The sequence below is a fragment of the Marmota flaviventris genome, chromosome 11 (genome assembly GCF_047511675.1).
Source record: "Marmota flaviventris isolate mMarFla1 chromosome 11, mMarFla1.hap1, whole genome shotgun sequence".
Lineage (NCBI taxonomy): Eukaryota > Metazoa > Chordata > Mammalia > Rodentia > Sciuridae > Marmota > Marmota flaviventris.
In genome coordinates, this window is record NC_092508.1 from 3,324,566 (window position 1) to 3,348,983 (window position 24,418).

Here is a 24,418-nt window from a genome sequence, read left to right on the forward strand (position 1 = left end):
TTAACTATCCCATAAACCCAAAGACATTGAAAAGACAATCCAGTTAGAGCAGTACATGGCCACCCAGGGACCTGTGCTGCAAACAGGCGATCCTCTGTCACAGACAGGGCAAGTTGTAGCAAAAGTACAGTGAGGACCACCTTTCCCGTAGTTTCATTGGTAACAGTGTGAAATGGTTCTGTTCTCCTGCAGGGGCCCACTGAGGCAGAAGAGGGGTTTTCAGGGGCTTTGATGAGGAAGCTATGTGGGGTTGAGTAGACCAGCCTAGTTTTTTTCTTTTGCAAATGTGCACCACTTTGAATAGCACATTTCTTGACAAGTGGTGCAGGTGTTCTCTTCTCCTGCTGGTACAGTGACCCTCAGGGGAGTCTCACGGGCCCACAGTTAAACGCTGGTGGTGTGACACTGCCAGGATTGCTTTCCTCACTGCATCCTGATCTACTTCCCTTGCAGAGAGCAAGAGAGACATTCTGTTCCTCTTTGATGGCTCAGCCAACCTCGTGGGTCAGTTCCCTGTTGTCCGCGACTTTCTCTACAAGATCATTGACGAGCTTGATGTGAAGCCAGAGGGGACCCGGATTGCAGTGGCTCAGTTCAGTGATGACGTCAAGGTGGAGTCTCGCTTCGATGAGCATCCAAACAAGCCCGACATCCTGAATGTCGTGAAGAGGATGAAGATCAAGACAGGCAGAGCCCTCAACCTGGGCTTCGCCCTGGACTATGCCCAGAGGTACATCTTCGTCAAGTCCGCGGGCAGCCGCATCGAGGATGGAGTGCTGCAGTTCCTCGTGCTGCTGGTTGCTGGGCGGTCCTCGGACTCCGTGGATGGGCCAGCAAGTAACCTGAAGCAGAGTGGGGTGGTGCCTTTCATCTTACAAGCCAAGAACGCAGACCCTGCCGAGCTGGAGCGCATAGTGCCATCCTCCGCCTTCATCCTGGCTGCCGAGTCCCTCCCCAAGATCGGAGATCTTCAGCCACAGATTGTCCATCTCTTGAAATCTGTGCACAATGGAGCCCCACAACCAGGTAGGGCAGAGCACTGGGGGTGGCTTCTGCAGCTGGATTCTTCAGTGCCCAGCCCAGGGTCCTCAGATAGCCTGGAGCCCTCCGGGGGCCACGGGAAGATGGGAAACCACAGGTGGTCTCTGCAGGAGCCAAAGAATATGAGTCTTCTTTCCACACCTTACTTTTTTATCTGTTTCGTAGGGGAAAACAAGAGAATTCAGGTGATTATTTTAAAGGGCATCAGAATATCTCATGATAAGATGCATTATGAAGCTTTAGATATCAATAGTTAAAATCCCCCTGCTTAAAATTTTTTTACTATCTGCAGAATAGAAGCCATATGACATGGTTATATCAGAGCTGAAACTGTCTTTGTCTTCCTGTTCCTCCAGTGCCGGTGTCTAATTCCTTCACTGTTTTAATCCCTTGACTTCATTCATTCAAAATTGAAGGTATTGGAAGAGGCAGATAAATTCCCCCTGTGAAGGCTGCATTTGACTTTTCAACCGCCGATTTACATCACCATGGCTTTGCATTCAACCACTTTTTTTATTTGATGATAAAAATGCAGCAAGAAAGAGTGATCAATTGCAAAAGTATCCCTTTGGTTAAAAACTGAGTTTTCGGAGCATATGCACTGGTGGCCGGGTCCCGCCCACAGTGGGTTTGGGTGGCTGCTGACTCCTGGGCTGTGTTTCTTCCATGATCCACCTGTAACTGGGCCCAACCACTTGCCTTCCCTTCTGCACGTGCTCTGGTGATGTGGCCCTGCGACCCCCATCCATGTTCCTCCTCTGCACCCAATCTTCTCCTCGAGTTCACCTGTGAAATTAGCAGCTCTGCTCAGGCGGAAGGGCTCTGTACAGTGGTGTGTCCCTCTCATTGCTAGCATGGCAAATCAGCTCGTGTTTAGTGGCTTCTGATAAAATGAATTTATTATCTGACAATTTGGAGGTCAGGAATCGGAAACCAGCGTCACTGGGCTCAGCCAAGGTGTGTGTTCCCTCTGGAGGAACTTGGAGGTCATTTACTACCTCACCTTCTCCAGCTGCCAGAGGCCACCTGTGTTCCCTGGCCCATGGCCACATCTCCATCCTGGGAGCTGGCAGGGGGTGTCTTCCCTTCTCTCTGACCTCTGCTCCAGCTTCTCCTCCCTCACTCTCACCTCCTTCCTGGTTCTGTGCAGACGCTGGAGGTGAACAGCCCCCAATCCTTCACTGAATCCCATTGCAAAGTTCTTTGGCCCTCGCAGGACTTTGGAGTTGACCCTCCCTGGGGGCAATGTGCAGTGCCACATGGGTGTGAAGCTGCTGCTCCCGGTCCCCGGTGAGCCATCAGATGTCTCCCTCCCAGTTTCAGGTGAAAAGGACGTGGTGTTTCTGATCGACAGCTCTGAGGGCGTCAGGAGTGGCTTCACCCTGATGAAGGAGTTTGTGCAGAGAGTGGTGGAGAGCCTGGATGTGGGCCCTGATCGCGTCCGCGTGGCCCTGGTGCAGTACAGTGACCGGACCAGGCCTGAGTTCTACCTGAATTCCTACATGGACCAGCAGAGTGTCATCAGTGCTGTCCGCAGGCTGACCCTGCTGGGCGGGCCGGTCCCCAACACCGGGGCCGCCCTGGACTTTGTGCTGAGGAACATCCTGATCAGCTCTGCAGGAAGCAGGATAGAAGAGGGCGTCCCCCAGCTTCTGATCGTGCTCACGGCTGAGAGGTCTGGTGATGACGTGAGGGGCCCCTCGGTGGTCCTGAAGAGGGGCGGGGCAGTGCCCATCGGCATTGGCATTGGCAACGCTGACATCTCAGAGATGCAGACCATCTCCTTCATCCCAGACTTCGCTGTGGCCATCCCTACCTTCCGGGAGCTGGGCACTGTCCAGCAGGTCATCTCTGAGAGGGTGACCCAGCTGAGCCGTGATGAGCTGAGCAGGTTGCAGCCGATTTTCCCGCAACCACTGAGCCCAGGTTAGTGGAGAATTCTGTGGGCCGTTTTTCCTTGAAATCATCGGGGACCCGTGTTTAGACTGTGGGCCACAGGGTGCTTTCAATCTTCCTTCCACCACCGCATATAGTGACAACTAGAGTCACGTGAAAAATTAGAAGCCATGTGCCTTTTTAGGTCCCATTGGAGAAGCCAAGATTCATGTTTTTGGCCAAATAAAAGTCTGCAGGAGGACATATCCTGGCTGAGGCTCAGACTCCCTAATCTGCAGGCAGCCCCTCTGCAGCTGTCTGAAGGGGCTGTCAGCCACACCAGCTCAGCCTCATTCTGCGTGGTCCCCAGGAGCCTGGGTACAGCCCTCCACTATCAGAAGCCAGTCTGGTCACAGGCACCCTGCTGTCAAGTGTGGGCAGAGCCTCTGCTATATTGGCCTCTTCTGTGCCAGAGTACAAACATTAGTTTTGAATTTTTCTTAAAAATGAGAAGCATCTGGACTGGAGGGAAGGCCCCCTGGCCCCTGGGCCCAGGGGTGTTCTATTTCTTCCTCGCCAGACCTGGTACAATAAGCCTGAGAATGGCGGGAGCCCTGGGGGCTGAGAGGAAGAGGACTAAGAAGAATCCTCCCTCAACACAAGCCCGCCCAGTGCCTGCTGTCCCTGCTCCTGGGCAGGGACAGTCACAGTGCTGAGGGAGCAGAGTGTCCCTGAAGGAAGGTGGGGTGAGAAAGAGACAAGGGAGCTGGTGGCAGGGTGCCTCGTCCTGTGGGGAAGGAGGGAGGGAAAGGAGGCTGGTGGGCACTGGGTCAGCTTCTGTAGGACAGCAGTGAGCCTGCCGGCTTGCATGAGTGTTCGGAAGTGGTTGCAATAAGATAAATTTGGGAGACAGTGAGACAAAGTGAGATGGTTTCCCCTCTCTGATTGGTGTACCTGTGCATCTCCCATGCACCAGGCGGATGCACATTCCAAACCTCGACTGCAGGAGTCTGTTATGATGCCCCTCGAGGTGCCTGGTGTGGGCGAGGATGCACTTTGGAAGCATGTGTGTTCAGCTTCTTACTCCAAACACAGATGCTCTTTCTGCAGCCATGGGGTTCCTGGTCCATTCCCTCTCCCACTCCTCAGAATGGCCACGCCCCTTCCTCTCCTTTCTTCCTACCCTGTTTCTTCCCCACCTCTCCTTTCTCAGCTTGCTCTCAGCTGGTGGTGGCCTTGAGTCCTGTTGCACCAAGAAAATACAAGTAAATCCAAGAGAAGTTCCAGAGGCTCCCCGACTCTCTACTGGCCGTGATGTCCATGTCTCAGTGGTGGCCTGTCTGGGATGGTCCGTTTCTGTCTCTGTGGCCACCTTCTCCTCCCCTGCCCAGGGCGTCCTCTGCAGTTCTCTCTCTCCTGTCACCCTGTACCACCATGCAGCGCGATTCCACTCATGGTACCAGTATACTGCTTCCTTCTGTCTTAAACACTCTCTCTATGCCCCTGTGCCCCCTCCAGCTGCACCGGACATCTCCCCTCAATCCTCTCTGACCATCCCCAATCTGTGGCTCACCCTCACCCTCCACAGGAAACACTCCTATCTGTCCCTCCATCTGCTGAAGCCGGATGCCCACTCTGGTGCCATCTTACCCAGTCTGTGAGAGGCACTGCCACAGCTGAGATTCCCTCCTTCTGGAAACATCCTTGTCACTTGGTGACAAGCTCCTACAGCTTCTGCTCCCTGGGGGCACTTGTCCTGACCTTGCCTGCTCCTCCTCTTGCCTCTCATGTACAGACACTGAGGGGCACAGGGCTTGCTCCTTAGACTGATATTCTAATGTGCTTCGTTAATGCTAAAGATCATGTTTGGTTCACAGGAACTGGGAGCAAGAAGGACGTGGTCTTCCTCATTGATGGGTCTCAAAGTGCTGGCCCCGAGTTCCAGCACATACGTTCCCTCCTCGAGAGGCTGGTGGAGTACCTGGACGTGGGCTTCGACACCACCCGGGTAGCAGTCATCCAGTTCAGCGAGGACCCCAAGGTGGAGTTTCTGCTGAATGCCCACGCCAGCAAGGACGAGGTGCTGAACGCGGTCAGGCGGCTGCGGCCCAAGGGCGGGAGGCAGGTCAACATTGGAAATGCGCTGGAGTACGTGTCCAGGAACATCTTCAAGAGGCCGCTGGGGAGCCGGATAGAAGAGGGTGTCCCGCAGTTCCTGGTCCTTATCTCGTCTGGCAAGTCCGACGACGAGGTGGAGGACGGTGCTGTGGAGCTCAAGCAGTTTGGGGTGGCCCCTTTCACCATAGCCAGGAACGCAGACCGGGAGGAGCTGGTGAAGATCTCTCTGAGTCCTGAGTACGTGTTCTCAGTGAGCACCTTCAGGGAGCTGCCCAGCCTGGAGCAGAAACTGCTGACCCCCATCACCACGCTGACCTCTGAGCAGATACAGCAGATCCTGGCCAATACCCGCTATCCTCCCCCGGGTGAGACTGGAGGGGTGGGGTGGTTTCCCTCCGGGTGTTTCTGATGGGGAAGAGACCAGGCTCGAAGGCCTGGCTAAAGGTGACAATTTACAATAAAGGGTGCTCTTCCACCTTGACACCTCCAGCCAGGCGCCCCCAGGATGGCCAGCGACTGGACAGGTTGACTCTGTCCCTTGATGTCCCAAGGGAGGATGGGCGTCTCAGTAATAGGGCCATGGGTTTGAGCTTGTGCCAGGCCATTTTGTGGAAGGCTTAAGGAAGTGGGACTTTGGTGTGGACTGGGTGTGGCCACGCAGTGGAGGTAGTTCTTCAGTGGGCTGCCTTAGGAAGTCAGGGTAAAGAAAAAGAAGCAGGTCACCCCTGCCCACCCGGACAGCAGTGCGGTCACCTTTGTGGTTTGGATAGTTCCCAGGTTTTTGTCTGTGTTCACATACGATTATAGAAGCCTCATTTCTACCTTCCCTATGGTGACCAGAGTGGTCTTGTCTGATGCTGATGTTCTGTGGGGTCCTTTGGGCCTGGCAGGGGACCCCCAGGTTGTGTGTGCTGGGCCTGCTTCCCAGCCTGAGAGCTACTTTCTCTCTCCCAGTGAATGGCTCAGTGACGGTCATCTCAGTCTCACTGTGCAGCTCTTCCAGGTTGGATGAGACCAAGCCAGGTGGACATCTGTCAAGTGGCAACGTATTAGTTCACTTAAATGACATCTGAGAAACATCTAGGTTCTAATAGGAAACTGTGGCTCATCTTTCCCAAGATGTTTTTGTTAATTTTGTACAAGCTGAGTGTCCCTAAACCAAAATGCTGGGGACTAGTAGTATTTCAGATTTTGGATTTATTTGGGTTTTGGAATATTTGCATATAGGTAATGAGATACCTCGGGGAGGAGACCAAGTCTAAACATAAAATTCATTGATGTTTCATATACACCTTATGTACATAGTCTGAAACTGATTTTATTCAGTTAAAAAATAATGTTGTGCATGAAACAAAGTTTCAGTGTGAAATTTTCTGTGTCCAAAACAAACCAACAAATTTCTGTTCAAAAAATTTCAAATTGGAGTATCTTAGATTTCTGATTTTTGGATAAGGGGTGCTCAATCTGTAGTTAAGAACCAATTCATGTAAAGAAATGGGGCAATAATCATGAAAATAAAGACTTTGTATAAATCCTGGGGATACGTGGCCAAAAGAGATGAGGGTGTCTCTGTTGGTGGGGGTTGTTAACGTGACAGGTGGCACTCAGGGGGCTGGTTGTCCCTCACAGAGACCCGCCCCGAGGGCTGAGTCAGCAGCAGTGCAGGCCGGGGTCAGGGATGGACCTGGGCCTCTCAGGACTGTCGCAGTGATGGCACAGTGATCGCTGTCTTTCTCCTCTCCAAGGACGCTCTTCTAGACGTCAGTCAGCGGCTCTGTTTCCAACTCTCTAGAGGGTGCTATTCCAGGATCTGTTTCCAAATGCTGCTTACATTTTTAAAACTAGTAAGAACTCAGACCACAAAGCCAAGATGGGAAAAGGGTCAACCCAGGGAGGTCTGGGGGAACTTGAGGTATTTAAAGAGAGGAAATTGTTTCAGTGAGAAAGACCCGACCTTCCCTGGTTCATTTAAAAGGCCCGAGAGGCAGTGGCCGCGGTGGCTGGGCGGAGCCCCAGTGCCGCCATCGTGCCCAGCCCCAGGGGTGGGGCAGAAGCAGAGGCAGGAGGAGCTGGGCAAGGGCAGCAGGGCACTGACCTCCCTCTCCTCCCTGTGCCCTCAGCTGCGGAGAGCGACGCCGCGGACATCGTCTTCCTGATCGACAGCTCCGAGGGCGTCCAGACGGATGGCTTTGCCAACATCCGGGATTTTATTACCAGGATCGTCCGGAGACTCAACATCGGCCCCAGCAGAGTGAGAGTTGGGGTCGTGCAGTTCAGCAACGAGGTCTTCCCTGAGTTCTACCTCAAGACCTACAAGTCCCAGGTGCCCGTGCTCGAAGCCCTCCGGCGCCTGAGGCTCCGCGGTGGCTCTCCGCGGAACACTGGCAAAGCGCTGGAGTTTGTGGCAAGAAACCTCTTCGTCAAGTCTGCGGGGAGCCGGATAGAAGACGGCGTGCCCCAGCACCTTGTCCTGGTTCTGGGTGGAAGGTCTCAGGATGACGTTTCCAGGTTCTCCAAGGTCATCAGTTCCTCGGGGATCATGACCTTGGGAATAGGAGACCAGAACGTCGACAAGGCCGAGCTGCAGACCATCGCCAGCAACTCGAGGCTGGTCTTCCCCGTGCGGGAGTTCAGAGATCTCCCCAACATAGAAGTGAGGGTCATGAACTCCTTCGGACCCTCTGGGGCTACTCCTGGGCCTTCCGTGGAGACACCGCCTCCTTCAAGGCCAGGTAGGAGCTCTCTGACCCTCTACTACAAGTGGACCATCAATGACTTTTAATTAAAATATAATTGGCTTTCGTTGTAATAATTTTCTTTCAGGGCCTTTTCTGCAGATAATATTAGAAACTAAACACTGGAAAAAAGTTGAAATAGAGGGAAACATATCCCCCAAAGCACATGGTCACTCATCCTTGGTCACTCCCACGGTTAGAGGCAGCCCATGGTGGGCTCTGTAGGGGTGCACTGGGGGCTAATCTAACCGTTGGCCCTCAGGAGAGACAGCGTCTCAGAGTCAGACACACCATGCCCCACTGGCTGTCACTTTGAAATCAGGGCCTTCCCAGAGATGGGACGCTCAGCACAGTCCGCCTGGGCCTCCTTCCTTGGCCTTCAGATGTGTCCACCAGCATCTTCTTTCTCGTGCTCCTGGCCCTCACCTGTAGGGATGCCAAGAGCACGTCGGATACCTCCACTACCCACCCCTTTCCTTGCCCTCTTCTGGGCAAATGGACATTCAGATCCCTGGTGCATGAGCAGGACTGGGCTTCTAGAAGGATCTGCATTCCATTTGACTCTCCCTGCCTCTTAGCCTGGCTGTGCCACATCTGTACCTCTCACATTGTCTCCAGCTTCCTCTCCTTTTCAGTGGACTCTCTGCTGCTTGATTAGAACCAGAAAGTTACCCGCAGCAGCCACTGGTTTCAGCAGGCTCTCATGAAGCTCTGCATTATGAATGGATGGGCCCCTAATCCTCCCAAGGGTCTACTTTCCACTTTCCAGTCTGTCTCTCTAGCCCTTCCTTGCCCTGCCCTTCACCTGTCTCCCCCAACTCCTGACAGAGACTTACTTTTGACCCGAATTAGAAGGTTTCATGGCATTTCCTAGACATCGAGAACGAGACCCCTGTGGAATTCCTGGCCCTCTTTTGCATGTCTTTTTTTAATTGATGTTTGGTGCATTTATGTTCAGGGTACTGAGACGCAATCTCTCCCCATGTTGGTTGTGACCCCTGTAGAGAAGAAGAAAGCAGACATTGTGTTCCTGTTGGACGGGTCCATCAATTTCAGGAGGGACACTTTCCAGGAGGTGCTCCGGTTTGTGTCTGAAATTGTGGACACGGTTTATGAAGACGGCGACTCCATCCAAGTGGGGCTAGTCCAGTACAACTCCGACCCCACGGATGAGTTCTATCTGCGGGAATTTTCCACCAAGAGGCAAATCATTGACGCCATCAACAAGGTGGTCTACAAAGGGGGTAGACATGCCAACACCAGGGTGGGCCTGGAGCACCTGAGGATGAATCATTTTGTGCCTGAGGCAGGCAGCCGCCTGGATCAGAGGGTCCCTCAGATCGCCTTTGTGATCACCGGCGGGAAGTCGGTGGAGGACGCTCAGGACGTGAGCATGGCGCTTACCCAGAAAGGCGTCAAAGTGTTTGCAGTCGGTGTGAGGAACATCGACTCGGAGGAGGTGGGGAAAATTGCATCCAACAGTGCCACAGCCTTCCGCGTGGGGAATGTCCAGGAGCTGTCGGAACTGAGTGAGCAGGTCCTGGAAACGCTGCACGATGCGATGCATGAGACCTTATGTCCTGGTGTGACCGACGTCTCCAAAGGTAACCCCATGTGCACATTGATCCCCTGGTGTGTATGTTTTCAACCCTTTCCCGTTGAAGTTTGCAGGTTTTTATTCAGCTATCTGGATTACCCGGATCCCAGTGCTGGCTATGGTGGCAGTTGGTGGCTCTGAGTATTTACTTATGTCAACATGGGTGGGCCCTGGTACTCCTCTGACCACTGGTCTGGTGTCTCCTCCCAGGATAATAGATTAAGTCAACCTTCTTTGCCCTTATAAAAGATTTACTTTTTCTCTTATTATTTATTTATTGTGGTGCTGGGGATTGAACCCAGGGCCTTGAGCATGTAAGGCAAGAGCTCTACCAATTGACCTATAACCCTCAGCTCCACTCCTGTTATTTAAATTCCACAAATAATTCAGATATGTTCATCTTTGTTTTTGATTACAGGTTGATTGGATCAATTGTTTAAGATCAGTGGATTTGCTTTCTGAAGTGCTCATAGTTTCGTGCACAATCTTGGTGCACAAATGCCAGCTGTATATCACCACACCCAAAATAGCGCCTTCAGAAGCGTGGACTTTTATTAAATGGCCCAAGACTTGGGTTTCTTGCAGCCACTCTCTTGTTTCCCTGTGTGAGGCAGGTCTATTGCTTCTCAGAGCTCTTACACAGAGGATCTTTGGCTCGTGAGCCAGTGTCCCGGTTCCCTGGGCCAGGACTATACCTATTGCAGGTAGAAGTAGAATTCTTGGCAGCTTCAACTTAGAACTGTGCATTTCTCTTTTCAGCCTGTAATCTGGATGTGATTCTGGGGTTTGATGGATCAAGAGATCAGAATGTGTTTGTGACTCAGAAGGGCCTTGAGTCCAAGATGGACATCATCTTGAACAGGATCAGCCAGATGCAAAGAATCAGCTGCAGTGGTGGCCAGCTGCCTACCGTGCGTGTATCAGTGGTAGCCAACACACCCTCGGGGCCGGTGGAGGCCTTTGAATTCCAGGAGTACCAGCCAGAGCTGTTTGAGACATTCCGCAACATGCGCAACCAGCACCCCTACGTCCTCACCGCTGACACGCTGAAGGTCTATCAGAACAAGTTCCAGAAGTCCTCGCCAGACAGCGTGAAGGTGAGCGGGCCACACACTCCCTCGGCAGCCTCTGGAGTCTCTAGGGAGCAGAAGGCCCCAGTTATTCTCACATTCACACTCTGCACAGGACTAGGTTTTTCGTGCCCAGGTGGAAAAATTCTTCATTGATTGACTGGTCATAATTTCATGTCAAATTTTGCTAGCTTTACTTGAGCTCTAAAAAATATCCTTGGTATCAGTAGTGAAGCTTGAGTGAGTTGGATTTCTGATTCATTCATGTTTTTTTTTTTTTTTGTGGTGCTGGGGATTGAACCCAGGGCCTTGTGCATGCCAGGCCCTCATTCATGTTCAATGATAGTCCTTCCCATTAAATAAGGCACGTTCTCAGCTTGTGTCTCTCTGTGTATACGTGTTCCTACATATGTACATACACAGGCATGGGATGTGCACACACCATTTGTTTGTCAGGGATTTCATTACAAAGTACTGCAGGCTGGGTGGCTTAAGTTACAGAAATTTATTATTTCCTCTTAGCAAGGAAGGCTGCAGTCTGACCTCAGCTGTCAGCAGAGTGGGTTTTCTCTGAGCCTGGCTTCTGTTGGTGCACTTGGCTGCCCTCTGTGTTACTGTGTCCTAAACTGGAAAGGACACCAGTCATTGTGGATTAGAGGCCACCTGAGACCTCGCTTCACTTTATCGCCCCTCACCTCCTTCTGAGCATAGCACATTCTGGGTGCTGGGGTTAGGACCTCGGTGTGTGGGTTTTGAGGAGAGCACAGTTCAGCCCCGGACAGACAGACAGACACACACCATTTGTAGATACCACATCTGAGAAATAGGAGATGAGAATGAGGTGAGCCGATTTATTTTCATTACTATTTGTGTTTTTAAAAATTAACTAAGCACTAAACTGTACTCGTTTATTTCAGACCTCTTATTGTACAACATCCTAGACCACGGCCCAAAGTTCCTCAACTGTGAAATGAGGAGTTTGATTTAGACAAGACCCTTTTAGGCCCCTTCCCCAGCCTGTGAGTTTCTCTCCTGCTCAGGTGGGGCCTGACTCCTCTCTGGTCTGCAGGTGGTCATTCACTTCACTGATGGCGCAGACGGAGATCTGGCCGACCTGCACAGAGCTTCCGAGGCACTCCGGCAAGAAGGTAGGTTCAGGGGCTTCCTACCCGCGAGAACCAGCCCAGGCGAGGCAGGGCTTGCCGCTCTGCTGAGAGAAACCGCTGGTGGGAGTCTTTGGGGCGTGGGCAGCTTTAGTTGGAGGACTCTCCCTGGCATCTTGGCCTTTCCGTGCCAGCCTGGGGCTGTGGGATGAGGCTGACAGGAAATCTTTCTGAGCCAGGGATGGCTTTATCCCCAACCCCTGGTGCAGGCCCTCAGGCTCTGAGACCCATGCAGACGGCAGAACACCTAGAAGGCTGATGAGTTTGAATCAAGTGTTGAGTTGTCGCAGCCCGTTACATAAGCTAGAAATGCATGTGCTGCAAAAACTCCACAGCTCAAGGACACTGCAAGATTTAAGTTAAAAAAACACTGGAATAAGACAAGATAAATGATATATATGAACTTAGCAAGTCTCAGGGGCAGGTGAGCAGACAGGTGAACGTCAGGGGGGTGAGCAGACTGGTGAACGCCAGGGCCAGGTGAGCAGACTGGTGAACGTCAGGGGGGTAAGCAGACAGGTGAACGCCAGGGCCAGGTGAGCAGACTGGTGAACGTCAGGTGCTCATCTGCTTTGAATTTGGCAGCGCTGACTCTCAGAGCAGCGGCTGTGAGGGAGGGCTCAGGGAGCGTTGGCGGAAGCAGGATTTATCTTAACAACCTTCTACTCATGAGCGTACTTCCCCAGCTTTGAGAGGAGACTGTGCTACCTGACTGGGGGCCGTGGTGGTTTCCCACAGCACACCCCTGCTCCTAGGAGAGGGGCTTGAGAATTGCCATTTCCTGTCTTGAAAGTAAAAAGTTTAGCTAAGGACACATTGGAAACAGCAGCTCAGAGGAGTCTGCAGTGTCGGTATTGCAACCCTTCACAGCAGCTCATCAGTTTGATTAAGCATGTTAAAGCCAAATTTATGCTGAATTTGCTTAAAAAAAACAACACAAAAACCCAGCCAGGAAAACCATGTGGCGGCTCGACAGGCCTGGGTGAGCTGAGTGCCCGTCTCTCCTCCAGGTGTCCACGCCCTGATCCTGGTGGGCCTGGAGCGGGTAGCCAACCTGGAGCAGCTGACGCAGCTGGAGTTCGGGCGAGGGTTCATGTACGACAGGCCCCTGCGGCTCAACCTGCTGGATTTAGATTATGAACTGGCGGAGCAGCTCGTGAGTTTTATTCTGAGGTCTTTGCTGTGATCTAGGTATGGTGGTTTTGGCATCTCAACACAAGGAAGCCAGTTATGGCCCGGGGAGCGGGGACAGGGCTCTGGGTGGTGATTCAGTTTGTTCAGTTCACTTGGGACCGGCCTTGTTGCCCTCTGTGTGGATCCTTGAGGAGCCAGCTTGGAGCTGGAGCATCAACAGCTGGAAGGTGGGTCTGTGGGTCTGCAGACCCGCGGCTGGGAAGTCCTCTGGGCCCAGGAGCAGTGGCTTTTTTGCAACATCCCCAGCCACCCCCGCCCACCCGTTTCCCCTCCCCCCCCAGGGCTGAGGACCAAACTCAGGGCCGCGTGCTCGTCAGGCAAGTGTTCTGCCACTGAGCTAAATACCCACCCCCCCTTTTTTATTTTTAATTTTTTATTTTGAGACAGGGTCTCACTAGGTTGTTTATAGACTTGTGAAGCTGCGGAGGCTGGCTTTGAACCTGTGATCCTCCTGCCTCAGCCTCCCAAGCTGCTGGGATTCCAGGCGTGTGCCACCGTTCCTGGAGAATTGTAGCTTCTTATAACGACTTTTCATTCGTAAGATTGCTGGGAAGGCAAAAGCTTGCCACTGACCAGCCCTGGACAGGCAGCAGCCACCACAGTATCTGAGAATTTACATGATGAAAACAAGATGTCACCTAAAAAGGAAGGCCAAGGCCCCTAGGGGGAGAAGAGCTTTCATTGCCTTCCTCTCTGGTTTCCTTGGTGCAGGGGGAGAAACCCCCTGAGGCTTCTCTTCACCGAGCCCAGACTCTCTCAGCAGGCGGAGTTGCCTCGTGGCCTGGGAGACGCGGGAGGCAGGCCCCATGGAGAACTAGGGTTCTTTGGTGGTGGCAATAGAGAGCCAAGTGGTTGGGGTGAGCCGCCTCTGCCCCTCCTTCCCTCCTACCTTCTTCCGGGCTGCAGTTAGAAGTTTTTACTGGGTCGAGTCAGTTGACGAATCTGGGACGGGGGAGAAAGTGAGAGCTCCAAGAAGCTCATTGCAGGAACACGCGTGTGGCCTCCGCTGGCTCAGCAGATGGAAACGCATCTGGGTTGCGCCCTTGCCTCTTAAGGTCAGGCGGTGGGGTGGACAGAAGTGTGAAGTGTGTGTGTGGGGGGTGTTCCAGGCCCTGGTGACCTGGAGTTGGGTTGTGGCCTTTGTGGCTCAGCAGCTGGGGCCACTTGTGTCTGCCGCAACCCACGGTGGCTCCAGGGTCCCCTCCAGGCTGGTGCCATTTTCTCGGAGGACGGCTCTGCAGAAGCCATGCCCTGCCTCTCTGTTTTGGAACCATCTTCAGTCTGGCCAGTTGCGGTCTGTTGGTTAGGTCTGCACCGGACTCTAAACATGGGGTAGTTATACTTCAAATCTGAAGCTTGGCTGTCTGTGTTGGAAGCTTTTAGAAACGTGGTCACTATGGGGACACAGTGGAGTAAATCTGCCTTACTGTGGTTGCTCTTTTCTTTCCTTTTGGTGACTCCCTCCCGCTGTTCGTGGAGCTGAACGCTCAGCCAGGCCTGTCTTTGCGGGACTGCCCCTTGGGTGACCACGTCTCACACTGTGAAGCCCACATGTGTCAGCTTTGATCTTTATCAGCATATTCATGACTTTTGGCTCGGCATTTCTTGCTGTCTGAACCCCGTGCTCTTCTTCACTTTGGCAGGACAACATTGCTGAGAAGGCTTGCTGTGGGGTTCCCTGCAAGTGCTCTGGAGAAAGGGGAGACCGCGGGCCCATCGGCACCATCGGGCCAAAGGTGCGTGGCTTACTTGACCCTCCCTTAGACTTGAGCCTACAGCTGCCTCAAAGCTGACCATGGCTCAGCTGGGTCACTTCTCTAATATGTGGCCAGGAAGGGCATTGCTGAGGGCCTGCTGGAGAAGGTGCGGGGGGGTCCACGCGTCTGCCAGTCTCCTCTTCCAGGGGATGAGGGAATCTCTTCTTTAATAGACTGGTTCTTCATTTCCTAGACTACTACGGACACTGTGGCACTGCGCCTGGTGGCCTCCCTGTGCTGGGCAGCCGGATTCTTAGCATGGGCTTCTAGCAGGAAGCCAGCAGGCTTCCTTGTCAAGGGACAGCCCGGAAGCGTTAAAGTCTAGGCAATACCCGAAGCCTTGCTGGGTTTCAGCTCCACTCTGCCCAGCGAAGGCTCCCAGGGAGGGATGCAGAAGGAGGAGCCTGGGTTTCACAGGGACCGCTGTGCTGTGTTTCAGGGCATTCCTGGAGAAGACGGCTACCGAGGTTACCCTGGCGATGAGGGCGGACCCGTAAGTGCACGCTGCCCTGTCCCTTAAGCTCTTGTCTCCTGTCCCCTCTGTGCTGGGGTGAGTTGTGTCCATCAGCTGTGCGGTGGCTGATGGCTTCTCTTTGAGAGAAAAATTCTCTTCCAACATCCTTAACAGATTTCCTCAGATTTCTACGCTGTGGAAAGTAGTGTCATAATGTGGGTGTGACAGATGTGGGTGAGGGTGGGGATGTGCTTCGTCTGTGAGACAGAGGGCCAGCAGAGTCTACCAAGCTGAGACCAGGGAGCAGAGAAGTGGAGGTGAGAGAGAGCTGAGCAGGGCACCAGGCAGGGCTGTGGTCACCCCTGTGGGACTGTGGTCACTCCTGTGGGAACGTCTCCCAGATGGGGCAGACGGGGTGTTCTGGATCCCTCTTCAGTATCTGGGGGGGCTGTGGAGGGTAGAAGAGCCCCCAGAAGGGCCTTTGGGGTCAGGGCCTGGGCCAGATGTGGGCCTGGGACAGATGTGGTCCTGGGAGGCTTTGGGACCCTAGAACAAGGTCCAGCCCTGGAGTAGGGGACAAGAGGTCATGGGGAGTAGGTGGGTTCTCTAGGACCCCTGCAGAGATGCTGGGTGTCAGGCTGGCCTGGCCCCACTGGACAGCTGGGGACCAAGACCATGCAGAGGAGTAGCGAGAGGACAGATCCTCTGTGAGAGTCCAGCACCTTCCCTGGGCCAGTAGTGCCCTTTGGAGCTGCAACCCTCCCATAGCCTGTTCTCTCTAGGGCAGCTACAGGTCCCTCCAGGCCTGGTGCTGGCTGCTGAGTTCCTTCTGACTCCCCAGACTGCACAAGCATCGCTGCAGGGAACCCCTCCCTGGCTCTCTGTCTGCAGGGCTGGGGAGACAGGACGAGGGCTCAGCTTGCCTGACGCCTTCCTTTCTCGCAACAGGGCGAGCGAGGTCCCCCTGGTGTGAACGGCACTCAAGGCTTCCAGGGCTGCCCGGGCCAGAGAGGAGTGAAGGTACAGTGTGGGGTCAGGTTGGTGCTTGTAGGGTGACACACATTCACAGGGTGACGCGTGCTCAGGCTGACGCGCTTGCAGGAGGACACACCAGCCTCTCCGTTCTCGGTGTCTGGCAGCCGGGGCCTCATCAGAAGGCAGCCTGATGGGTGGGTCAGGAGCGTGGAGCTGGCCCCAGCTGGAAGGGAGCCCGGGAACGGAGGAGCCGTGGAAATACAGAGCAGTCAGGAGACAGTCACGAGGTGGTGGGAGGCCAGGGCCAGGTGGCCTCGCGCCCTGGGCCCGGGAGAGCCAGGCAGCCAAGGATCATCAGCTGGTGCCGCCGGAGTCTCTCCTCTGTGCCGAAGCTCCAGGCAGGTGCTGAGGGAGGCCCTTCGCCCTCAGTCTCTGAGTTGGCCTTGGCCTTGAGAGCACTATCTCTTCTCTCGGGGCCACTTGACTTGCCAGGGAGCCAAGACCAGGCACATCAGTTCATGGCCCCCACGTGACGGAGAGAGGAAGCTGACGCAGAAGTTTTCAGACACTCGGGGTTCAAGGGGGGTGGGGGCAGCCTCCGGCCTCCTCTGCCCCAGCCACCCAGCCGGGCAGGAAGAACTCACCCTCCCCGTCCCTTGCCTTCCAGGGCTCCCGAGGATTCCCAGGAGAGAAGGTATTTGTGCTCGTTTTTGTTTTTGGAAAACTTCCCCCCGTCTGTCTCCCGATCTCCCCCGACGCTCACCTGTCTGCCTCGCTCCCTCTCAGGGCGAATTGGGAGAGATCGGCCTGGACGGTCTCGATGGGGAAGAGGTGAGTGATTTTACTTGTGAAGTCAAACCGCTCCTGGTCCCAAAGGTTCTAGAAACGAACCCCCTGGTCCACAGCTGTGCACCGTGTGATCTTGCTGTTGTCTTTGGCAGGGAGACAAGGGGCTGCCGGGGTCTTCTGGAGAGAAGGGGAGCCCAGGGAGACGGGTAGGTGAATTTCCATGGAGCTGCGCTTATGGAGAGAACACGGACCCCCCCTCTAGGGCCTCGGTATTTCCTTTATTCCTCCGCGGCCAGCCCTCTTCCTCCAGGCAGCCTTCCCTGACCTCCTCCCTGCGGGGACACCCCGGATGTCCCTCAAGTCCCCGGCCATCTCTGACACAACACACAGCATCTCCTGGCTTGGAGAGCATGTCCCACAGGGCAGGGACTGAGTGTCTTTGGTTATAAATAGGTCCCCAGTGCCTGGCTCCCCAGTAGATTTTTGTGGGTTCACTAAGTGATTCAGAAACATGGGGAAGGGGCTTTGCCTCATGTCATGTGAGCACACGGTGACGCCGTTCAGCCAAGGGGCAGGAACTGGAGCCTGGGATATTCAGGGCAAGACAAAAACCCGGTGAAGGAGTGTGGGGACCTGGTGTGCGGCACCACTGTAGCTGGTGGAGTAGAACAGTGTTGGGGATCCGGGCTGAGTAGGCGATGTCTTCTGCTCTTGTCACGAAAACAAAGTAACTGTGTGTGACAAGAGATGTCCGTTTTCTTCACTGTGGACATCGTTTTGCTGGCTACGTATATCCCATAGCATCATGCTGTGAACCTCAAATACACTCAATAAAATTCATTTAAAAACCTCCAAGACACTAAGTTTTTCGCTTCCACTTCTGTGTTTATTTAGGGTGACAAAGGACCTAAGGGAGACAAAGGAGAGAGAGGGGACGTGGGGATCCGTGGTGACCCGGTAAGGTTCCCATCAGTCCTGAGCTGCGGGGAGGTGGCGGGGCATGGGGAGGAGGGACCTCACTGGAACCCTGTGACGCGTCCCTGTGCCTGCTGTGCTCTTCCTGCAACCTGGGGTTGCTGGGTGACGTTTGTCCCCAGCTACAGAGAGGAGCATCTGCCGCTGGTGTCACCGGGAGACCTCAGAGGCTTTTCCACAGTGCTGTCTCAGGACGCTTCAAATCTGCTTTTGGAAACAAGAGTTATTTCCCGCTTTCCCTGTTTCATGGCTCTGTAAAAGGGTCCACTTCTGACCCGCCTGTCCCCTGGGACCCAGCCTCTGTGACGAAGGACAGGTTCCAGTGACCTGGGCATTCTCCTCCCAGAGCGGCTTGCTGACGCCCTGCTCGGCTCCGTCACAGTGGATGGATGCTGTCTGGGTGGGATGTGGCCCTGTGCCGCAGAGCCTTGTGCTCATGTCACGCTGATACTTCCTGGACCCTAGGGCCGTGGCTTTCCTGATACACAGACTCATCCCCTGGCTCATGTTGTTCTCAGGGTGAATCAGGACGGGACAGCCAGCAGAGAGGACCCAAAGGAGAGACTGGCGACATCGGCCCCATGGTACCGTGCTCTGTTCCTGTCCCCCTGTGCTCAGGGCTGAAGAAATGACTCTCACGCTGGCTCAGCAGCAGCTGCAGAGGCCACGCTGTGGCCTTTGACATGAGAGTCATGTGGACCGCAGCGGAGGCCCCGTGAGGCTGGCGAGTGTGTGCCCGGCCCTGAGGGACTCTCCGGGGCCAGAGCAGCCCATACAGATGGGCTGTGCCTTGGCAGAACGCATGCCCCTTAGGTATTTATGGAAGTGTGGGTCAAGCCAAAGGCTCGCGGAAGTGGGGACGTACCTGAGGCTGACACTTCCTCCTCCTGCAGATGGGCTCTTCCCCGGGGACTGACCCTTCCTGACCCCTTCGGGCACTGTGCCAGGGTTAGAAGTTCATCTCTGTGGGTCAGCATCTCACGCCACTCTTTTCCCCCACACCAGGGTCTCCCAGGGAGAGACGGCGTATCAGGAAGTCCAGGAGAAACTGGGAAGGATGTGAGTAACCTTAGGGCTTTGGGGACCCTGCGGTGATTCTCAGCAAGTGCCGCATGATCTGCCAAGCACTGCCTGGTACACGGTCACTCAGCGGCTCTTCATTTAGGAACCTTACAGGGATTTCTGAGGCCATCTTTATCTGCCCATTCTGGGCTGTGCGGCTAGAATACTACAGACCGGGTAATTTATGATGTGCCCAGGGCAGGTCTCTGCTCTGACAGGAACAGAGGATGAAAGCTACACTGGGCCTGGGCAGCTGGGAATGGGTCCCCAGCCATCGTGGGAATAGCAGAAGCACATTCAGGTCCCAGTGGCCGACTGTGTGAGGGGCTTTCTAAGGGACAGGCTCCCTTGTAATCAGCTGAACACTCGTCATGCTTCCAAAATCCACAGGCCAGCAAATATTGAAAACGATACCTTAAAAGATTTGAACATTATGATGCTGTAGAGTTACACAATGAAAAATAAATGTGGAAATGTTCATTTCTGGTGGCAATAAACTCTTACGACTCAGTTTATAAGTAGTTTCCTGAAATGACTTAAAGCGCAGGGTGCATACAGTTGGTTTCAATTCTTTGCACGAGGTAGAAGATGAATTGTGTCCCCCCAGCCACTGGGTGATATGACTCTTCACGCACCTGCCTCTGGCCTGGGTAATGAGTCACTGGGCACTAGGGCCTCAGACCAAACTCTAGGGTGTCCCCTTTGGGAGAGGGCCTTGCATTGATGACCCAGGACATTCCCGCGCTCCCGTCTTGAACCTCTGAGTTACTATGGGCGAGTGCACGTGTTTGAACCAGAGCCACCTCTGGCGTGTCCAGGAATAGGTGTCCGAGGGACAAGCCTGATCTCAGTGCACAGGACTTCCAGGTTCACAGATGGGTCGGACCTGGACGCAGCGAGTGTTGTCCTTGGCCCTGTGCTGTGGTGCGGGGGACTCCCGGCTGGCGATGAGCACGTTTCATTTCTGCTCCCTGTGGCTGAGGAAGGGGAGGAAGCGAGGCAGGATGCTGTCCCGCGGTCCTCACTGCACTTGGCTGGGGACTCTTGTGCTGCTTGGCGGGTCGGAAGTGATTCTGGAAACTCCCCTTTGATTTGTAAGAGAGTGACAAGGAAGCAGGGCCCTCTGTGGTGGGGGTGACGAAGGCGGACTTGGTGCGGGTCCTCCTGGGTGCCTGGGCATAGTTTCTGACCCCGGGGCCAGCAGTGGGGATGCTCGGGCTGGGCTCAGGGGCCCCGGGTCCATGTCAGAGTCCCCGTCTCCTCTCACGGTGTGTGACTTTCCACAGGGCGGCTTTGGCCGAAGGGGACCCGCAGGAGCTAAGGTGAGTCCAGGCTGGGCATCTCTCCTGGAGGCACGCTGCCCCTCACTGCTGGGTGCAACCAGCCCAGGGTCAGATGCCCTCCTGGGCCGTCACGGCCACTGTTTCTGCCAGCCCCTCAAACTCAGCCCCTTCAATAGGGGAAAGGTCCCCAGGGGAGCGTGGGGGTGAAATGAAGGGGACATGACTGATCAGGGGATGTCCCTGACGTGTCCCTCAGCTGGTCCTCTGGCCTGTGAGGGACAGGCATGGGACAGGCGTGGGTCTAAAGCGTCCTCATTTCACAAAGCCCTCCTGAGGGTCAGGTGAGGCAGGGTGAGAGACGTTTTAACGTGCAGAGGTGGCTGCCATGTGTGGTGTCTCGTCCTGGGGTGACCCAGGTGACCCTGTCTGTCATCTGGCCTGGGAGAGCTGCGTTTCCCTGTGGCCCTGTGAGCCAGGCTGACTCCTCTTCTCTTGTCCCAAAGGGCAACAGGGGCGGTCCAGGCCAGCCCGGCTTCGAGGGAGAGCAGGGCACCAGAGGCGCGCAGGTGGGTGCTCCTGCGGTCACAGGCTTGTGACTCTGTCCCGGTTCCCTGGTGTTTCGTGGTTTTAAGATCAAGGTGGTATGCACACAGGATTGGCTATTTGACAATGTGTAGTTGGGGGCATGATGTGCCTTCAGTCTTGTGCAGTGGTCTCAAGCATTTTTATTAGCCCCCGAAGTGACTTTGTACAAAGTCACCCCCCAAGCCCCTGGTCACCACCAGTGCTTGTTTTTATGTATTTGTCTATTTTGAACATTTCTTATCAATGCAATCATTTCATGGGTGACTTTTGAGTGTGGTACCTTTCACTTAGTAAAAGATTTTTGAGTTTTATCCATGTGTGGCATGTACCAGAATCTCATTCCTTTTCATGGCTGAATAATGTTCCACTGTGTGGACGTAACACAGTGGTTCTGTTTGTCAACTGTTGAGTGATTGGGTTGTCTCCACCTTTGGTGACTGTGCGTAAAGGTCACATGGGTCTCCTCGGAGGCAGTCCCCTCAGCAGGACTTACAGTGGTCTTTCACTCCTCAGGGCCTACCTGGTCCCATTGGTCCTCCAGGCCTGATTGGGGAGCAAGGTATTTCTGGACCTCGGGTAAGTGTCTCCCTCTGACCTCCCCTCTTTAGCTAAATAGATAGCCCAGAACCTGGCCAGGCTGGGACTTCATGGGTGATGGGACTGTAGGTGGGCCTGTCCCTCAACTCTAGACTGCAACACAAACCCTGGGTCTATCTTCGGTCCTGTCAGTGAGAGAAACGAGACCCCATTTCTTAGTGATCCAGTGACTTCTACGTCCTGATCTGTTTCTCCCAAATGTGAGCCCTGGGTGGCAAACGGGGGAGGAAGTGCCTCAGGATGGAACTGGATAAAATCTGATGAGATCTACCAGAATCAGTAGATACGCCAATGTGCCACTGTTAGCTCACGCTGGGCCCCCAGAGAGAGCCCCTCTAATTCAGCTCTTAGTGTGGGGTCCCTCCACCTCCAGTTCAGAGCAGAAGGCGTGAGCTTGCTGTGACCGTAGGTGTCAGCATGTGTCTCAGCCATGGAAGACAGAAGCAGGGTGCCATGGTTGGGTGGGCTCCAGTGCTAGGACCCTACCCCACTCAGGTTTCTCTCATGCCCGAGATGATAGGCAGGGAGCCACGTCGTCACTGGCTGCAGGACGTGGCCGTGGCTGGTCAGCTGGTGGGCCTGCTCGTGTAGCTACCAGGCGTGCAGGAGTGTGTGGTGGTGGAGGCCGCTCGGTGACAGCTGTCAGTCATTGCTTAGAAAGTCCTTTATCACTTGAGAATGGATAAATAACTAGTTTTTAAGTTTCTGGGTTGTATTTTTTTTTTAACATTTGTTGAACTTCTGGTTTACCAAGAATTCAAGTGGCACAGGTGCAAAATTGCCCAAATAGTTGAAGTTACCAACAGCCCAGAAGCATCCATTAGTCGGTGCTTCCCACACCTCCTCTAGGGCCGTTGCTGGGTTGGGTAGGCTGCACCCATTGTAAGGTTTACTTTCATTCATTGATTTACCCATTCACTCAGCAGACACTTAAGTACCTCTGGATACCAGCTGCTCATTGTGGGGTGGAACGTAGAAGGGGAAACACAGTCCCATAAAGTCAGGGGCTTGTTGGGAACCTAACATTTGCATGTGAATTAGCTGCAACACGCAGGAGTCCTGACCGAGGGCTCTGGGCAGTCATGCTGATATCTGAGACGGGCACCAACCATTTCTGTGCACGTCAACCTTTGAACGTCAAGGGCTTGGGATCCGTAGGCAGCATAATTCACCTGCCCTTGGGCTTGACCCCCACACAGGGAAGAGCTGGGGTTCAGGGGCCCGTGGGCTTGGATGGTGACCCCTTCGTGACACACCCCTTTCCTTGTGCCACAGGGAAGTGGAGGTCCTGCTGGGGCTCCTGGAGAACGTGGCAGAACTGGTCCCCTGGGAAGAAAGGTTTGTCTGGACCAAGGAAGAGCTTTTCCGAGGGCGGGGACTTGGGTGGAGGCACATGTCCCCTCGACCTCACTGAAGATTCTGTCTGCTTAGTTTGCTCCTCCTCTGTGCTGACCTGCGGATAGCCTCACCAGCCCCATCACTGCGCTCACCACGACCTGCCCAGTGGGCTGCTCTCTCCTGACCAAGCCCCCCCACTCGCTGGCTGATAATCTGGTCCATTCTTGCCTGACGCAAGCCGAGGGAGCAGTGTCCTCTGATTCCCCAGAGCAGCCGGGCACAGCTCTGCGTGGTCTCAGTACCACAGGGCGCCACGATTTTTACATCTGGGCAGAGCACACGCAGCAGCTCTGTGCACTGTGAAGTCATAGAGACCTAGACCCCGGTGACTTGTGCCACAAAAGGCTGAGCACCTGCCTCTATGGGCTTTGAGAAAAAGGACTCTTTCTTCCCCAGAAGCCTGCTCCCATGCCCTGGGAGAATAAGCGCCAACCCTCTGACTTCTCTCTCATGCTCCACATATGAATGCGGCAGTTTTAAACAATACATGTGACTTTTTAGATTGACGTATAATAACTACGTATTGGGGGTACGCTGTGATATTCGATGTGGGTATACAGTGCACAGTGTTTCTTCGTGGTGGGAACCTTTGAACTGACTCCCTCCGGTGTTCTGGACATGTACAATGAGGTCGAAGCTGGACACCTCCTGTGCCACACGACACCAGGACGCACTCCCCTTTCCAATCGCTTGGGTTGCTGTGGCTCAGCCTCTCCGTCCCCTGCACCTTCCCAGCCTCCTGACCGCGGCTTGCTCTCCTCTCAGTTGTTCTCATGGCTTCTGCACGTCAGGGAAGACACTGGGGTCTGTCTTTCTGCGCCTGGCTCATGGCAATCATAAATGACCTCATAGAAACTGAGCTTCCAGGGGCCCTGGGGGACAGCGGCCGAGCAGCAGCAGGGCTGGAGCACTGCGCCCCAGCCTCACTCACCGCGTCCCCCCTGTCCTCTCCTGTCCAGGGCGAGCCTGGAGAGCCAGGGCCAAAGGGAGGAGTCGGGAACCGCGGCCCTCGCGGGGAGACGGTAAGGCCCCGGGCACTCTGTGCGCTGCTGATTCTGGGGCAGTAGGGAAGCTGGGACCTCGGTTCCCACGGGAGGCGACTGGGCATTGCTTTTTGTATTACTGGGGATACGACTGAAAATCCTGGAATCTGCTGCTTGTAAACAGCCAGTAAGTTTCAAAATGTCTCACTTAATTGGCGAGGGAGGGAGTGCGGGAGCCTCTCTGCTAGGTGAAGGCGGGGTTTTCCAGAGCTTGAAGCCCCTTTAGACCCCACACGCTTGACCTGCTGGAGCTCTCCTTCATACAAGTTCAGGTGCTTGGGTTGACGTGGGATTGGATTAGGTAAGGTCTCTGTCCGAGGGAGACCGTTTCTTCTGAATGAGACATCCTAGGAACAGAAATCATGATCACTCATTTTTGAGAAGGTTATCTAAACTCATCCAAGTCTCACTAACAGTGATTTTGTCATGTCTATTTCTATGTAGGAAAAGGAAACCTATAATTCGCTGGGAATTTTCTAAAATGAGTCACTGCACCTGAAAACTCTGTACAGACCGTGCGCGTCAGACGTTATGAACCCCAAGTTTTAAAATATTTCTCTCGTGTTTCTTGTCTTCGGCTAATTGAAGTTAAAAAAAAATCCTATTTCTATTACTTTTAGTCTCAGAAGCAGAGGGGAAAAATCAGACTTTAAGATCTATTCAAATCACTGAAAGCAACCTCTCCCTGAGTCTGCTTCCGGACATTT

The 24,418-nt window shown here is 54.1% G+C and overlaps 1 protein-coding gene across 1 annotated transcript in view; it reads left to right on the plus strand.

Annotated features, from left to right (window-relative positions):
* Col6a3 (collagen type VI alpha 3 chain) overlaps nt 1-24,418 on the plus strand; it is a 78,630-nt gene that overhangs the window by 33,276 nt on the left and 20,936 nt on the right. Inside the window, exons 7-28 of the mRNA XM_027951696.3 lie at nt 454-1,026; nt 2,359-2,967; nt 4,794-5,399; nt 7,155-7,766; nt 8,774-9,373; nt 10,126-10,463; nt 11,506-11,584; nt 12,610-12,755; nt 14,437-14,529; nt 14,990-15,043; nt 15,953-16,024; nt 16,647-16,673; nt 16,766-16,810; nt 16,921-16,974; nt 17,663-17,725; nt 18,262-18,327; nt 18,749-18,802; nt 20,092-20,127; nt 20,592-20,654; nt 21,187-21,249; nt 22,546-22,608; nt 23,628-23,690. Coding sequence (XP_027807497.2) covers nt 454-1,026; nt 2,359-2,967; nt 4,794-5,399; nt 7,155-7,766; nt 8,774-9,373; nt 10,126-10,463; nt 11,506-11,584; nt 12,610-12,755; nt 14,437-14,529; nt 14,990-15,043; nt 15,953-16,024; nt 16,647-16,673; nt 16,766-16,810; nt 16,921-16,974; nt 17,663-17,725; nt 18,262-18,327; nt 18,749-18,802; nt 20,092-20,127; nt 20,592-20,654; nt 21,187-21,249; nt 22,546-22,608; nt 23,628-23,690 — 4,379 coding nt within the window. The remainder of the gene's footprint in view (nt 1-453; nt 1,027-2,358; nt 2,968-4,793; nt 5,400-7,154; nt 7,767-8,773; nt 9,374-10,125; nt 10,464-11,505; nt 11,585-12,609; nt 12,756-14,436; nt 14,530-14,989; nt 15,044-15,952; nt 16,025-16,646; nt 16,674-16,765; nt 16,811-16,920; nt 16,975-17,662; nt 17,726-18,261; nt 18,328-18,748; nt 18,803-20,091; nt 20,128-20,591; nt 20,655-21,186; nt 21,250-22,545; nt 22,609-23,627; nt 23,691-24,418) is intronic.